General features: G+C 45.1%; 1 protein-coding gene across 1 annotated transcript; it reads left to right on the top strand.

Moving 5' to 3' along the window:
• The first annotated feature begins 52 nt into the window (after positions 1–52).
• On the top strand, positions 53–16,638 carry DRC10 (dynein regulatory complex subunit 10). Its single transcript, XM_083145569.1, has 5 exons — positions 53–202; positions 2,020–2,855; positions 3,313–3,546; positions 14,878–14,949; positions 16,240–16,638. The coding sequence occupies exons 2-5, from the start codon at positions 2,115–2,117 to the stop codon at positions 16,534–16,536; spliced, it is 1,344 nt and encodes a 447-aa protein (XP_083001695.1). The 5' UTR covers positions 53–202; positions 2,020–2,114; the 3' UTR covers positions 16,537–16,638.
• Positions 16,639–17,876: the final 1,238 nt, after the last annotated feature.

Raw genomic sequence — 17,876 nt, 5'->3', positions numbered from 1 at the left:
ATGCCAAAACAATAGTTTAACGATTTTGCGTGACTGACTGCTGCGCATGCGTAGTAGAGGCGGGTGGTGACGAGGCGTGCGGTCATCGAGTCACATGATCAGTTACCATAGTATTTGTAAACGGAACATTTAAACAGGCCACAGCGTGTATTATAGAGACGCAAAGGGCAACCTGAGGAAGGAGGACAGCGGCTTGGTGCAGGTGCGGTGTCCTGTCTATATGTAATACAGCGGATACTCAGTACATACCTCTCAACACTACCCATCTATTTCATTTCTGTGCTAATTTCCCTGTCTTTGCTATGATAGTAACCCCAACCCCAGGGTAGACAGGAACTCTGCAAGTTTGTCAAACCTGCGAACGGCTGTCTATAAAATGATAGATTTCAGTTCAAGTAAAGTGCATGGAAAGGATGTAAAAATAAATAACTTTGTACCAAATGAGAAAATCCAAATGTGTTAAACTTTGGATGTTTATTTTTACAAATTTACTATGGGAGACATAGCTATCTAATTACCTAAAATAAAGTTTGTTATTTTTGTTTGTGCATTCGTTTCTGTATAATGCAAAAACAATCTGATGAATTCATATATATATATATATATATATATATATATATATATATATATATATATATATATATATATATATATTGTAGGGGCTCTGCATTAACTAAATTAACTGATAATAATAAATAGTGGAGATTTTGTTCTTGAATTGATCAAAGCATTTAAGCCTGCAGCCCCCTTCACATTAATCAATTCGTGTACTAAATCTCCACTATTTATTATTATCAGTTAATTGGTGCTTGTTTCCTAGCATGGCGCCCATCGCATCGTATACCATAAACCTTACAATGGTATGCGATGCGACGCGATGGCACCCGATGTTATACAATTTAAAATCATATACCATTGTATATGGCATACAATGGCATAAGATGCGATGGTATACGATTCTAAATTGTATAAGCAATATAATGGGTGCTTTCAATGTTAAATGCCCCCTATAATATTATTAATTGTATAAGCACCGTAATGGGTGCTTACAATGTTAAAAGCACCCCCACGCCACCCCCACTATCAACGCCAACCCGAAGCATGGCGTGCGCAGCGCGCCCGCGAGGGGCGGCGGTACGCGTCCTCCGACCTTTTCATACCCCCACTATCCACGTCACTGTGGAGTTGATTTTAGATAGTGTTGCGAGCGTCATTGATGTACCTGTGCACCTGCAGAGTGACCTGGAAAACCTGAACTGTGTGGGGTCCTGAGGGCTGAGTGTGAGAACCCCTGTTTTAGCTGAATTTACTAACTCTATGGGTGGTATTCAAGTGTTATATATCACACTGATTTCCTTTCTAAAATGACAGGAGATCGTAGGGCGATATTCAATTTATCTATTTTCTTGCGCATACATACCTCCCAACTGTCCCGCTTATTGAGGGAACCTCCCATTTTTGGGGGAATTTCCCACGTCTCTTCCGTACCAGGCAGTGTCCCACGGCGAAGGGGGGGGGTCAGTTGGAAGTCGTCCCCCCCTGTCACCCTGAATAGACGCTGTGCGCATATCATGCATATCATGGTTAGGTTTTAGCCACGCATTCACGTATTTAAGCTCACCACCCCCGGGGATAGCAATTTGAAAAACAATTGAATACTGCCATGTATGTGGCAAATTTACTGAAGCTCCTAAAAATGTAAATAATTGATGTTGCCCATAGCAACTAATCAGAATATTTCTGTCATTTCTCTGTTGCATCCTAGAAAATGGTAGACAGAATGTGATTGGTTGCTATGGGCAACATAACCTCTCTCCATTTTTACAAGCACCCCTATATGTGTATTGAGAGTGAGAAGAGTGGGTAAGCTGCATTAGGGGCTAGTGAATAGCTGAATGTAAACCTGTCACCTTTTTGAGGATTGCACATTGTGTGATTTCACATTAAACATTCTTGCACCACCCCTGTATTTTGCTCATTGGCATTACTAATGCATTCTTATTTATTTGCTATTTATAGCCACCCATATTAATCTGATGTATGCACAGAACAAATCTGTCTGCCAAGAAATCAGCAAATTTCATTCACCTTAGAAATTCCAGAGTTCTTCAGACATGGCATCAGAGGTTCTCCCTGCAGCACAGTCACCAATGCTATCCTCACCATCACAATCTCCTGTTGGGAGCATTGGAAGACTTATCAAGCCAAGCCACAGTAAGAAGATGCTCAACAATGACAGCCTGAGCCTGAAGATGCTGGAGCCAGGACGTAAAAAACTCAGTTCAGTAGAGACACAGAGGGTAGTGGCAGTGCTTGATGAGACAATAAAAAAGCTGCAACTTGTCAGCCTGTTTCAGCATGCGTTTGAAAACCTGGAGAGATATAGCATAGTGTTTGGTACGGAGCTGATGGGTGCTTTACGGGAGCACCAGAGGCTACAGAACAACATGAAGGGACAACTACTGACTAAAGAACCCAATGAATTTGAGGAAGAGGCTGAATCCAAATGGACAAGAAAAAACTTGGATGAAACATTGGATGGGAAACTTGCAGCATTCGGTGAGGGAGTTAGAAGTTCAGTAAGGAATACTTTGAGGCTATTTCTGACCAACCCAACTGCATGCGAAGCATTGACATCTGAAAGTCACGTAAGAGATGAGGCTTCGCAGAAACTGATCCAGTTCCTTTCAGAGTTGAGAGGATTTCTGTTTGAAATGCTCCTGACCAGTCCTCTAGAGCAGAATGAGAAAATGAGTTACCTCCAGGAGATCAGTCTCCGTGACAACAAGAACAGAGAATATTTGACAACTTTGGAAGAAGAGCTTAATGGAGCCATTCTGGATCGTGACACCGAGGTATACAATATATAATATAACATATCAGATGTATCAATGGCTTTTTTTTTTTTTAGCAAGTTCTGATATATTTACAGAATTTGAGAATGATTCCCTTTTAAGAGACCATTATAAATATGCAACTACTAAAATAGTAAGTGAATGAGATCTTTAAGCTACTGATATATTGTATGTAATTAATCCAGAAGGATAACCAGCAGAGCTTTGATAATGTCCTTTATTTATAACCCGGGTCAGATTGCCGGGTTGCTGCTGGACCCGTTTTTTCACATGGACGTTCACACAGTGCAGAGACCCGGGTTGACACGGCAACAACCCGGGTCGGACCTGGGTTATTTGTGTGGTAGCATTATCAATTCATTCAATTTGGATTTAAAAAAAAGTACATTTCCAGAAGTCTATTCTAGTTATATTGAATTAATAAATCTAGATTTATAATTCTTGACTTTATTTGTAGATTGCAAAGAAAAATGAAACTATTCGCCAGCTAAAGATCAGCCTGCATCAGGTAGAAAAGCTTTCCGAGAGCCAGGTGAAACGCGTAATGCAAGAGGCAGAGAATCAGCAGAAAGCAGACCAGCGGGCCTTAGAGGGGAAATCTGCAAAGCTTAAACATGAACTGCAGCAACTCCGATCCCAGCTCAATGCTACCATTTCTGAACACCGTGAGGTAGAGCTAATTCTCAGAAAGGTATATGATTGCCATCAGTCACGTGGCAGACTCTTTTTAATCATCTATGTCAAGTCGTTTGTCTAAATAAAAAATAAATTGTAAATGTTTTTGCACACTAAGAAAAAGAAAGCTGATTTACGACGAATGTAGGATAGAATGTCAGAATAACTGTAACCTACAAATATATCACATTTTGAATAAGATCAGTATTTAATGGAAGTTAAATGGGGCTTTATTTGTTTACAAGATCACCTTTTTCTCTAAAACTAAATCCATTGTACTTTCACCTATTTAATAATGAGAGAGACCCTACTGTAGTGCTGCCAATATGGTATATACAGTAGTGCATACACTATTGTCCCCTTCCTTTGTCATCTCTTCTGGAAAAGTAAGTAGGAATGAGGTAGTCTGAGACTGAAGGTGCCCATACATGGTACAATTGTTGGGTGCGATGAGATGCGCGCTCCCGTCACACATCTCATTGCACAGCTCAAAAAGTATGTGCTGCACATACTTTTTGTACTAGATCTCATTGCATTGCAAAACCTATGCCATGCGATGCGATCTAGCCCAAATTGTATACAATTATTGTACCATGTATGGGCACCTTCACATCTGTTCAGCAGCTTAGTATAAAGCTTCATTGTCAAGAGCCGATAGAGAGGCGGATGGTGGCAAATGGTTGACAATATGGGCCTCGTTCTAGCAAATTGGAGGGTGGTAAACTGATTAAAAGCCTCATTGTGTTGACAAAAGAACTGGAAAGGGTTTGTAACTAAATACATGTTTAAGTTTTATTTACTTTTAAGGTCCACCGGGTTGGGATCATTTGGTCTATTGCATTATGGTCGAAAGTCATTAGGTCGAATCCATTAGGTCGACATGCTAAAAGGTCGACATGACTCTAGGTCGACATGGGAAAAGGTCGACATGATTCTAGGTCGAAAGGTCATTAGTTCGACAGGTCATTAGTTCGACAAGGTCATTAGTTCGACATTGTCTATGTCGACATTCACAAGGTCGACATGGGGTTTTTCACTGTTTTTTTACCTGAATGTCAACACAGTCGACATGGACACAGTTTAAAGTGCACTGCATCCCCTCGCATCGCTCGCTGCGCTCGCGATGCGTCGGGCACGGTGCCTCGCTACGCTCGGCACACTATTTTATTCTCCCACCACGCCCTAGTGGATGGTAGGGCATGAAATACCGCCTGTCGGCACATGTTGGCTCAAAAAACAGTGAAAAACTCCATGTCGACCTTGTGAATGTCGACATAGACAATGTCGAACTAATGACCTTGTCGAACTAATGACCTGTCGAACTAATGACCTTTAGAACTAGAATCATGTCGACCTTTTCCCATGTCGACCTAGAGTCATGTCGACCTTTTAGCATGTCGACCTAATGGATTCGACCTAATGACTGTCGACCATAATGCAGTAGACCAAATGACCGCATCCCATCCTTAAAGGTTACACTGTTCAGTGCTAGCTGTACATGTCACTGCATGTGCTTTTAAATGTATAAGCTCTCTAGTGCAGGTCACGTTACCCCTTTCCCACTGCAGCTCTTAAATGGCAATTAGCAATTTTTGTAGCCTTTTTAAATGGGTAGAGCTGCAGTGGGAATGCTCCAGGTTGCTGTACCCGTTTAAAAATACAATTTTTGTTAAAATGGGTAAAAAGCAGAGTTTACATTTAAGAGCCATTTTTTTGCCAGTGGGAAAGGGTCTTAAATGGTATTTAGTAATAATAATAAAGGTTAAGAACATGATTGGCTTCCTGCTTGTGATGACTGTACAGTTACCACATCCAGGAAGTAATCACAGCAGACAGTAGACAGAGAAGAGCTAAAACGTTTTTGTGCTGTACTGCTGTTTACATTCTGCTACCATGCCCAGTTGGACAGAGGAGGAGATCAGGGAAGAAGAAATCATGTGTCAGATGACCGGTACGGTAAAGGATGCTGCAAAATACCGTAATATCAGCATTATGATTACAGCATCAGGATTTATAAGAACCACTACGCAAATTATAAATAAGCTGAAGGCATTGAAATGCTTATTCCACAATGTACTAGACCTGAACCGGAACCGAAGCGGTTCTGCACGTAGGGAGTGGTTGTACTTCGACCAATGCATGGTGGTTTTCGGGCGCTCTGCACTTGCTAATCCAGTAGCATTATCATCTAGCCTGGCAGCAGCCGAAAGTCGTCATGAAGCTGCACAGTCGTGTGCAGAACAAACATTAACCCCACCTGTGGAACTAGCCCAGTCCACAACATCCACACCCCTGTTTAACCCCTTCCTGACAGAGCCAGTTTTTGCGTTCCTGACAGAGCCCTTTTTTTCAAATCTGACATGTATCACTTAAGTGGGGATAACTTTTTTTTGCTTTTACTTATCCCAGTGATTTTGAGATTGTTTTCTCGTGACACATTGTACTTCAAGTTAGTGGTAAATTTTCGTCGATACAGTCTGTGTTTTTTTGTGAAAAATACCAAAATGTCGTAAAAAAATGGAAAATTTTGCGATTTGCAAAATGTTAAATTTTCTGCTTGTGAGACAAATAATCTTACCACTCAAAATAGTTAATAACTAACATAGACCATATGTATACTTTATGTTGCCATCATTATTTCAACCTCATTTTCATTTTTTTGGACACTAGGAGGCTTAAAATATGAATAGCAAATTCTCAAATTTTCAAGAAAATTTCAAACACTGATTTTTTTAGGGACCAGTTCAGTTCTGATGTGACTTTGAGGGACTTGTATGTGAGACACCCCCATAAATGATGCCATTTCAAAAACTGCACCCCTCACAGTATTCAAAACAGCATTTTGGAAGTTTGTGTAGGTGAAATTTCAAAATTTCATTTTTTTTGCAGATTTTCAATTTGAATACATTTTTCTAAGGAACACAGTAGATTTTACTAGAGAAATGTGACTAAAAATTGATTCCCCCAATTCTTTTGTTTTCATAAATATCCTATATGTGGCCCTAGTGTGCACGGTGACCAAACCACAGGCTTCATAATAGAAGGAGCACCTACTTGATTTTGGAGCCTCCTTTTTATGAGATTGTTTTTTAGGCACCATGTAGGTTTCTAGGCACCATAAGATGCTAAAAGTTAGGAACCCCCCCACAAGTGACCCCATTTTGCAAACTACACCCTTCAGGGAATTCATCTAGGGGTATAGTGTACATTTCAAACCCCCAGGGGTTTCACCAATTGTGGTACAACTGGGCAGTGAAAATGAAAAAAATTAATTTTTCATTTTCACAGCTCAGTTGTATCAAAATTGGTGAAACCCCTGGGGGTTTGAAATGTACACTATACCCCTTGATGAATTCCCTGAAGGGTGTAGTTTGCAAAATGGGGTCACTTGTGGGGGGGTTCCACTGTATGGGTGCTTCAGGGGTCATTCAACCAGAATCTGTGCTGCAAAATCCCAAAATCACTCCTTCCCTTCTGAGTCCTGCCATGCACCCAAATGGTATTTTTTGGTCACATGTGAGGCATTGCCGTACTCGGGAGAAATTGGGGCACAGATTTTGGGGTGCTTTGTCTCCTTTATTCCTTGTGAAAATGAAAAATTTTGAGCCAGAACTGCATTTTTGTGTAAAAAAATGTAATTTTTTACAGAAAAATGCAGTTCTGGCTCAAAATTTTTCATTTTCACAAGGAATGAAGGAGACAAAGCACCACAAAATCTGTGCCCCAATTTCTCCTGAGTACGGCAATGCCTCACATGTGACCAAAAAATACCAGTTGGGTGCATGGCAGGACTCAGAAGGGAAGGAGTGATATTTGGTGGTGGAATGAATGGTGGGTGCTATGTCGCATTAGCAAGACCCCCGAAGCACCAATACAGTGGAACTCCCCCACAAGTGACCCCATTTTGGTCATCAGCTTTGGGAGGGGGGCTGGCGCTGCGGCTGGCGGGGGGGTGGGAGGGGTGCTGGCGCTGCGGCAGCCGGGTGGGTGGGAGGGAGGGGGGCTGCCGGGTGGGAGGGGGGGGGGCTGGCGATCGGTGGTGATCGGTGCTGTACTTAACAGCACCGATCACCACCGATCACTGTGTTACCGAGTGGCTTAGCCGCCGGTAACACAGAAAACGCTGCAATTGGCTGTTCACATTTGAACAGCCAATCGCAGCGATCGCCGCGAGGGGGGATGTCTGCTGTCAGGGACAGCAGACATCTCCAAACTGTCACCGCGTCTATAGACGCGGTGACAGTTTAAAACCATGACGTATATATACGTCTTCGGTCGGGAAGTACCTCCCGACCATGACGTATATATACGTCATATGTCGGGAATATCTTTCTATATATATATATATATATATATATGTGTGTGTGTGTGTGTGTATATATATATACACATATATATACACATATATATACACATATATATGTGTATATATATATATATATACATATATATATGTGTATATATATATATATATATATATACATATATACACATACATATATGTGTGTATATATATATACACATACACACACATATATATATATATATATATATATTTCAGTACTTTTTTTTTTTTTAACCCATTTCATGCTGCTGCTGCTGCGGCTTGCGGGGAGGGGGGAGGGGGGAAGCGCTGCGTGCGCTGAGGCTGCCTACTGCTGCTGCTGCTGCCGGGGGAGCTGGGGGACCTGCCGGGTGAGTGCCGGGTGGGTGGGAGGGGGGTGCTGCTCATCGGTGGTGATCGTGCTGTACTTAACAGCACCGATCACCACCGATCCCTGTGTTACCGAGCGGCTTAGCCGCCGGTAACACAGGAAACGCTGTGAATGGCTGTTCAGATTTGAACAGCCAATCACAGCGATCGCCGACCGGGGGGGGCACCCCTGCCCCCCCTGGGCGGCGAGGGGGGATGTCTGCTGTCAGGGACAGCAGACATCTCCTAACTGTCACCGCGTCTATAGACACAGTGACAGTTAGAAGCCATGACGTACATGTACGTCAAATGTCGGGAAGTACTTCCCGACCATGACGTACATGTACGTCAAATGTCGGGAAGGGGTTAATGAGGACATACTGCGACTGCAGACCCCTGAAGTGATCCCTGAAACTCAGAATGAGGACGTGGAAGAAAATCAGGCATGAAATCAGCAGAGACATGTGCTCTGTCTGCCATTATTGCAACACTGATCAGACCACTCCCCACCCCCTCCTTTTGTTCTCTCAAAACATCATCAGTGTGGGCCTGTGGGGGCAGAAAAGTCCATTCTATATGACAGCCCATGTTTACTATGGGTTTAAATGGGTTGCTTAAAAAGGGATTTTTGTAAGAACTTACCGTTCGAATCCCTTTCTCTGATATGGTCCTGGTGACACAGCTCAACACTGGGATGTAGGAGGGTCCGAAGGAGCCAGGCACCTATCCTAAAGTTTTAGAGGGTAGGCTCCTCCCCTACTGCATCCCTGGACTCTTCAGTTCAATCTTTCAAAGCCACTGGAATACATTAACTCAGTACAAACACCTGCACATATTATATGCACATTTTATAACAGAAACTGTTAACTTTTAACCATTTTAACATGAACATCATGAAACTTCTGGCATACTTACTGAGCGTAAGGGAGGGATCGCTGTGTCACCAGGACCATATCAGAGAAAGGGATTCGAACGGTAAGTTCTTACAAAAATCCCTTTTTCTCTTTCAATGGTCCTGGTGACACAGCTCAACACTGGGACGTTCCAGAGCCGGTCCTTTGGGAGGGTACGCTCAGGTCTGCAGCTCTCAGCACTGCTCGCCCGAATGATGCGTCCTCCGACGCGAACTCATGGAATCTATAGAACTTGGCAAATGTGTGAACAGATGACCAAGTGGCAGCTCTGCAAACCTGCTCAGCTGTGGCCCCATGTCGAACCGCCCAAGAGGTGGCAACTGACCTGGTGGTATGCGCATTTATTTCGGCCGGTACTGGTCTACCCACTTTGGTGTATGCAAAGGCTATCACAGACCGCAACCACCTAGCAATAGTCTGCTTAGATGCAGGCCAACCAATTTTGTGTACGTCATACAATACCAACAATGTGTCAGTCTTCCTGACACTCTTCACTCTGTCCACATATATGCGTAAGGCACGCACAACATCCAAAGTTCTCAACTTGTCCCTTTTCTTAGAACCCTCTGGGGGTTGAAACACACACAGGTAGAACTATCTCCTGATTTAAATGGAAGGTAGATACCACCTTCGGTAAAAACTGAGGCACTGTTCTTAAAACAGCCCTGTCATCATGAAAAATTAAGAAGGGAGATTTACATGACAAAGCTCCCAATTCTGAAACTCTTTTAGCAGATGCTACTGCTAACAAAAACACTAGCTTCCACGTGAGAAACTTAAAGTCAGCCGACCTTAAAGGTTCAAATGGTGCCTTTTGAAGGCATTCCAAAACCAGTGATAGATCCCAAGGTGCTACTGGTTGCTTGTATGGAGGTTTCAACCTGGATACTCCTTGTAAAAAGGTTTGAATTTCCGGCAAAATGGCTATCTTTTTCTGGAAATAGATGGACAAGGCCGAAATCTGCACCTTCAGTGACTGAAGGCTTAGCCCCGATGAAAAACCATCTTGTAAGAATTCCATCATTCTTGATAGCTTAAAATGAGATGTATGAGCCTTTCTTCTCTCACACCATCGAATGTAAGTCTTCCAGACTCTATAATAATTTGCCGAAGATACAGCTTTTCTGGCTTTTATCATCGTCTGTACTACTGCCTCAGAAAACCCTTTTCTTTTCAAAATGGTGGTTTCAATAGCCAGGCCGTCAAAATCAATCGATCTGAATCCAGGTGATTGAATGGGCCTTGTCTTAGAAGGTCTGGTCTCAGAGGTAGACGCCATGAGTCCACAGACAACCTCTGAAGCCTCGAGTACCAGGACCTCCTTGGCCAATCTGGGGCCACTAAGATCACTGGAACCTTCTGCCCCTGTATTTTCTTCAAAAGTCTCGGTAACATTGGTACTGGTGGGAATGCATAAAGGAGATCTCCCTGCCAGTGAATAGTCATGGCATCCACTGCCTCCGCTAGTGGATCCCTTGTTCTGGCATAGAACCTGGGCACTTGACGGTTGACCCTGGATGCCATCAGGTCCACATCCGGAGTTCCCCACATCGAAGTGATTTGGTGAAACACCTGAGGGTGTAAGCTCCATTCCCCTTCCTTGAGCTCCTCCCTGCTCAGGAAGTCGGCTTCTATATTCTCTATTCCTGGAATGAATATAGCCGATACAGCTGGAATATTCTGTTCCGCCCATAGGAAGATTCTGGACACCTCCCACATGGCCAATCTGCTGCGTGTACCTCCCTGGTGATTCAGATACGCCACAGCTGTGGCATTGTCGGTCTGAATCCTCAAAGGGAGGTTCTGTAACCTGTCTCCCGCCAAGGAAATCACTTTCCAGACAGCTCTCAGCTCCAAGATGTTGATTGGTAACGCTGATTCCTCTGCCGTCCACAGGCCCTGAAGCCTGAGATCCAGGACTATTGCCCCCCAGCCCCTGAGACTGGCGTCGGTAGTTACTATCAACCAGTCCCAGGTCTGTAATGACCGACCCCACTGAAGGGAATCTACTTCTGTCCACCATTTCAAGGATTCTCGAGTGTCCGAAGACAGCACTATCATCTCGGATTTCATGGTCAAAGTGTTTCCTGACCAGGCTGACAAAATGTTCCATTGGAACCTCCGAGAGTGGAACCTGGCAAATTGAAGCGTCTCGAATGACGCCACCATCTTCCCCAGGAGCTTGAGGCACCTCCATACTGAAATGCTCTGAGCCCTGAGAATCTCCTGGACTAGGGTGACCAGATCCCTGGCCTTTACCTCCGGGAGGAATACCCGATGAAGATGTGTGTCCAGTATGACTCCCAAGAATTGGAGCCTTTGTGACGGTACCAACTGAGATTTTTGCAAATTTAAAATCCAGCCGTGAGCCTGCAAAAAACTGATGGCCTCTGCCAAGTGACTCTGCAGCATGGCTGCTGACTCTGCTTTGAACAGGAGATCGTCCAAATAGGGTATTACTGTGATTCCCCTGAGCCTCAGCTCCGCCGCCATCACTGACATTATCTTTGTGAATACCCTTGGCGCGGTTGCTAGCCCAAAGGGTAACGCCCGGAATTGTAAATGCAGGTCTCCTATGGCAAACCTCAACAAGGTCTGATGCTCCGGGTGTATAGGGACGTGCAAATATGCGTCCTGGACATCCATGGACGCCAAAAATTCTCCCTGGTCCAGACTCAGGAGTACTGACCGTAGGGACTCCATTTTGAAATGGTCTACCCATAAATGAACATTTAGGGATTTCAAATTTAGTATTGGTCTGAAAGACCCGTCTGGTTTGGGCACCAGGAACAGCGTGGAGTAAAAGCCTTTCTTCCACTCTGCCCTGGGGACTGGTGTAACCACCCCTTTTTCCAAAAGGGAGTGAGCTGCTCTCACAAGAGCTGTACGAAGCCGTGCCTCCTTTGGTAAGGATGTGGGGATGAACCTCTTCGGAGGCGGCCCTCTGCAAGGGATTTTGTAACCCTGTGTTATAATATCTAACACCCAGGCATCCTGGCCTAGAGAAGCCCAAGCGTCCCTGAAGAGTGTGAGACGCCCCCCCACTTTTGTCACTGTCGGGCGAAGCCCCTGACAGTCATGCCGAGGGTTTATCCTCTCCTTTTGTGGCAGGCTTCTTGTGAAAAGAGCCAAATTTTGACTTTTGTGTCTTGCCTCTAGAGGACTGAAACCTTCCCCTGAAAGACTGTCCTCGAAAGGACGCACCACCTCTAGGGGAGGGCCGAAAGGACGGCTTAAAAGCAGAAAATCTGGACGTCTGCTTTGCTGAGGAGGCCGGCAGGAATGTACTTTTGCCGCCCGTGGCCTGCTTTATAATCTCCTCTAATTCGGTACCAAAAAGTACCTTTCCTTTGAAGGCTAATGTTTCCAGAGCCTTCTTGGACTCATTGTCTGCTTCCCAGGCTTTAAGCCAAAGCACTCTCCTGGCATTAATGGAGACTGTGGACACTCTGGTTGCCATTTTAATAGCTTCCTCCTCTGCTTCCACTGCATATTCTGCAGCTGCCTTAATCTTTTCTGCAAGCAGTAACGCACCAGGGTCAGCTTGCAGCATGGTGCATAATTCACCAGCCCACTCTATCATGGCCTTAGAGACCCAGGCTGAAGCAATAAGGGGCCGTAAGGTAAACCCCACCCCTTCAAAGATAGCCTTGAGGTTACCCTCCAGCTTTTTATCCACAGAATCTTTGAAAGCTGCACCGCCCTGTACTGGTAATACAGTAGCCTTGGACAAACGTGCCACTGAAGCGTCCACAACTGCGACCTTTTCCCAGAGCTCCGCATGAGACTCTGGCATGGGGTACAGACTAAGGAATCGCTTAGGCATCTGTAGCCTCTTATCAGGAGTTTTCCAAGCCCCTTCTAACAATTCCTGTAACCCCTCATCTGAAGGAAAAGTAACAGCCTCCTTCCGCTGTCGCTTAAAAACACCTTTAACAGGAGTCTTATCCCCACAGTAGTCAAAGCATAAGACCTTCTAGGGGTCCCTGCCACATCATCCATTTTGTCCAGCATTTCACTGAACCTGTTGATCCCTTTTGCAGTATCCTGCATCACCTGAATCAGCGCAGGATCTGCCTGGGTAAGAGGCAAGGAGCCAGACGACTGCTGAGATGATGGCATAGGTCTCTGTGATTCTACCAGCCCATCACTCTGCCTGTCCAAAAGCTGCACCAAAGCGTTAACTGACCTGCCTAGGGCCCTGGCCCACGCAGGTTCCATCTGCTCTGCCCTATGGGGTTCACTGCCCATGGGTCTCACATCAGCGCAAGTAATACATAAGCCCCCCTTGGCCATCTGCTCAGGGACAAACTTTTGTGTGCAAACATTGCACGCGCTCAGTGCACTAAGGGCTCCCTCCCCCAAAACCACAGCCTGATGCTCAGACATGATGCAAGTGATAAATGTATATCTATCAGTATACACAGTGCAAACAATGTACAAGCGTTTATACAGAGGCAATGCACCCAATCACTTATCTGTCTGTTGGTTTCAACTGCGGGGAAGCGATGCCCAGGAAATCCAAGTCACTCTGCCAGGATCAGTAAGCCAGCTCAGCTCCGCTGCAAGCGTTCTGAAAGGCGCCAAAGTCAGAGTGAAGGAAGAGACCACAGGTCCCTGCTGCTGCGGGGTCCGTGACCTTTTGGCGCCAACCACCCCCAGCCAGCCGCTCCTCAGGTAGGATTTCCTAGTTCCAGTGTCTCCCCCTCAACTGGGGATCACTTGGAACATGCCTGTCACAACGCTGCTGTCCTCTCATCTAGGAGCTCAGCGTGTAAGCTCCGCATAAAATGGCCGCCGCCATCACGGAGCGCCTGTCCCCCATGATCCCCACCTAAATGTGGAGCCGGTTTCAGGGTACTCCGGAGCCCAGGCAGCCTTTTGGAAAAGGCTATAAGCGCTGCACAGGGAGACCAGACAGTGTCTCCCCTGTGCACAGTGAGCTGACAGGACGCGCTTCTGTCAGCTCCTGCTGCGCTAGCAGTGTGAGGATTCACTATGAGAATCCTCACACTGTGCCTACCTAGCTAGGGTGAAAGTTAATAAAACAATAAAAATCCCCTAACTACTCTAATTCTTCGGCTGCTCCTGCAGCCCTTTAGAATAGCACCCACTCCAGTGGGCACCTAACACGAACTGAAGAGTCCAGGGATGCAGTAGGGGAGGAGCCTACCCTCTAAAACTTTAGGATAGGTGCCTGGCTCCTTCGGACCCTCCTACATCCCAGTGTTGAGCTGTGTCACCAGGACCATTGAAAGAGAAATGGGTATATGTGAATGTGACAAAAACGGCATTTAAATGGCAAATTACTGTTTAAGAGCTGCAGTGTGAAAGGGTCTTTATAGCTCTTACCCATTTAAAGCCCCGTTTACAAATATCTGGTCTTTACCCATTTAGGCAGTGGGAAAGCAGCATTAATCTACACCAACACCTTTAGAAAAGCATCTTTATGGGATGTGGCACAAATTAGAAAGGCAGAGAGTGCGATCATTAGAGTTCGTCCAACCAATCCACACAGTTCCCTTTTGTAAAGCAAGTCTGCCCAGATGTCAGTAACTTATCCTTTCTGTCATGGCAGAGTTAATTCAGCATTGCCATACTTAAGGAGCTCATAATATAAATACAGTGGCCCTGGATACGCTATCATTTCTTTTGTACATCCTTTTTTTTTTTTTTTTACGCAAAGCTGCAGAATAAGTACATTTCCCTTAATGAATTGTATATATATTTAATCCTACAGAAGAAATATAAAGTTGAGACTGAAATTGAGAACTGGATACAGAAATATGATGCAGATATGGGTGAGAAACAGGTAAGAAAAAGGAAATAAATCTGAGGCATTGGACCTGATTTTGCATCATATGTAAAGTTCACACTACAGGTGATTCGGGTTCATGCTTATCTCAGTTCCTTCTCAGTTATGCCGCCCATACATTGTGCGACGGACAGGTGTGATGCAGTGCGCACTCCGTCGCACAGCACATAAAGTATGTGCTGTCCCTACTTTTTGAACTAGATCCCATCTACAGTAGTACAAAATGCATGATGCTTTAGCCCTTCATGTGCTTGCTTTTATTCTGAGCTGTGTATATGGAGCGCGCAGCAGTTGCATTTTCTGCACCAAGGATGGTGTAGGTGTAAGAGCTATTACTATTAATGACAGCTACATTCACATCCAAATTGATAGGGGTGCTGCAATCACATAGGTATCAAAATTGAAACTGTAATGATCTACTTCTGTATAGAAGATTTGGGAAAACATTGTCACGGTATCATTTTACAGGAATGCATTTCTCTGTACGCAAAGAATCATTTTTTCCACACAGTGAAGCATATGCTTTAATATTTCAAGAGAGATAAAGTAACAATCACCTCCATAATAGTAATTTTTTGAACGCAGCCTGTTAGGGCCGGGCCAAACAAAAGCAGCCAATCGGCTTGGTCGCAAGGAATAGGGTGGGGGGGGGGGGGTTGTGTCACCCACAGCGGTGTGGCTGGATCTTGCAGAACAGGATCCGACCACTGCTGACCAGATATCTAGTGTTACACGCCGCACTGTGTATGTATTCGAATGTATGTGTTCACCTACAAATCCGGCAGTACCGCTGTCCAGTCCTACCACAGCATACTGTGGTAGGACCTGGCAGCTGTGACCCTGACGCTAATGTATGGGCGGCCACATTGGATCCTCTGCGCCACTATGTGTAACTGACTGGTTAGTACTTTACCTCTCTCCAAGCATTGAGGTATATGCTCACTTTGTCACATTATGCAATTTGGTACTTGTGTAGTTTCACGGCGCCACTCGCCCACGCTGCGGGCTTCACTCGCCCATGCTGCGGGCTCGGTGGCTCGCTACGCTCGCCACACTATCTAACATCAACTCCATGCCAACGTGGATAGTGGGGGTATGAACTATTCACGTTGGCATGGAGTTACTTTCTTTTAGATAGTTTGCCGTGCTGGCGCCGTGAAACTACACAAGTACCTGCAATTTTGTGCACCATGGCATTTCAAGTACTAGGAGGCCTAAAAAGTTAAAGTTGGCAAATATGTTTAATGGAACACTGAAGTATTAAAAATCTATATTTTTAACCACCAGGGGGAGCTGGAGGAACTGGAGGCGTTGTATGAAGAGGAAAAGGCTCATCTGGCCGAACTCAAAGAGAAGCTGGCAACAGTGGAGGTAGAGTATTTCCAGATTGAGGAGGAGAGACGCCAGGCCCAGCTGAGGAAGGATGCCGCAGAGAAGGAGCATGCTAACATGGTCCAGGCTGCCACAGTTATCCAAGCACATTGGAGAGGGTACCAAGTTCGCAGGACGATGAAATCTAAAAAGAAGAAAAAAAAAGGCAAAAAACCCAGTGGGAAAGGGAAGGGCACAAAAGGAAAAAAATAATGGGCTGTATTACACAATGTAACCCGCTAACATTTTCTCTACACCAAAGTTCTGACATAAAGGGGGACATTTACTAAAGGAAATTTGTAAAAAAGTAGGTGTATTTGTATCCAAAAATACACTTATTTTTGACATTTACCATCCCGAAAATACGGCAATTCGTATTCGTATTGATAGCACATCAATACAACTACGAATTGCCGTATTTTCGGGATAGTAAATGTCAAAAATAAGTGTATTTCTAAATACAAATACACCTATTTTTTTACAAATTTCCTTTAGTAAATTTCCCCCACAATCTCAACTTTATAGAGTCTTTCAGTTATACCTGTTTTCCTTGTACCATTCTTTACAGCTGTTTACAGTTTTATTTGTAAATTCATCTATACTGAAGCAAAAATTAAAGTTATGATGCACCACAAATGATGTTGCACCTTTTACAGACTTGTGTATCTCTAGGAAACAAAAGCTACATGCATCTATAAACCGTTCTGCTGCAATGGCTTACATGTAGGGCCGGGAAAGCTAAACCATTGGTATAGGCAAGGTAGGCTGAAGCCTGGGGGAGACCCAGTGGCGTAACTACCTATTTTGCGCGCCCCCACTCCCCCTCCCCTCAGCGCCCCCCCGCTGCTGTCTCTGCCGGAACCTGCCTGCCGTGCACGGTGACGTCACGGTCCCGTCTCTCCCAGCGCTGGCTAGTGGCTCCTGCTGCTATAATGAAAAGTATCTTAGAAAATGGCTGCCCCCCATACTGCAGACAGAAAACAGCCATTTTCTAAGTGTCCGTTTACATTATAGCAGCAGCAGGAGCCACTAGCCAGCGCTGGGAGAGATGGGACCGTGACGGGACCGGACACGGGAGGCAGGTACCGGCAGAGACAGCAGCGGGTAACTATAGACCCGCAGATGCCTGGCGCCCAAACTTTCTCTGCGCCTCCCCGCCACTGCGAGGGCTGCGGAGCTATAGTTACGCCACTGCGGAGACCCCTTAATTAGGGGGGGAGGGTGTTGTCCCAACTCTCCCAGGAACCCTGACCAGCATAACCAGGGTGTTATGTTTTGGCCAGGGGAGCTTATATTAAAAGTCTCCCCCGGTTGTGGCATTACCCTGCTGGCTGTTGGAGCCCGGTGCTGGTTCTAAAATAAAGGGGACCTCTACTCTTTTTGTTCCTCATATTTTTGTATCCAGGAACGGGTTGTGAAATACGGGGAGGACCCCATCACTTTCTTCCCCCGTATTTGTGAAACCAAGACCAGCTCGAAGAGCCCGAGGGTGGTTATGGTTTTGGGGAAAAAATATCACCCTATTACACTTAGCCCCAGGTCTGAATTAGGCC

Source organism: Crinia signifera, chromosome 1 (assembly GCF_055691185.1).
Source record: "Crinia signifera chromosome 1, ASM5569118v1, whole genome shotgun sequence".
NCBI classification, from domain to species: Eukaryota; Metazoa; Chordata; class Amphibia; order Anura; family Myobatrachidae; genus Crinia; species Crinia signifera.
The sequence above is the reverse complement of the archived record's forward strand: the minus strand, read 5'-3'. Positions and strand labels throughout refer to the sequence as shown.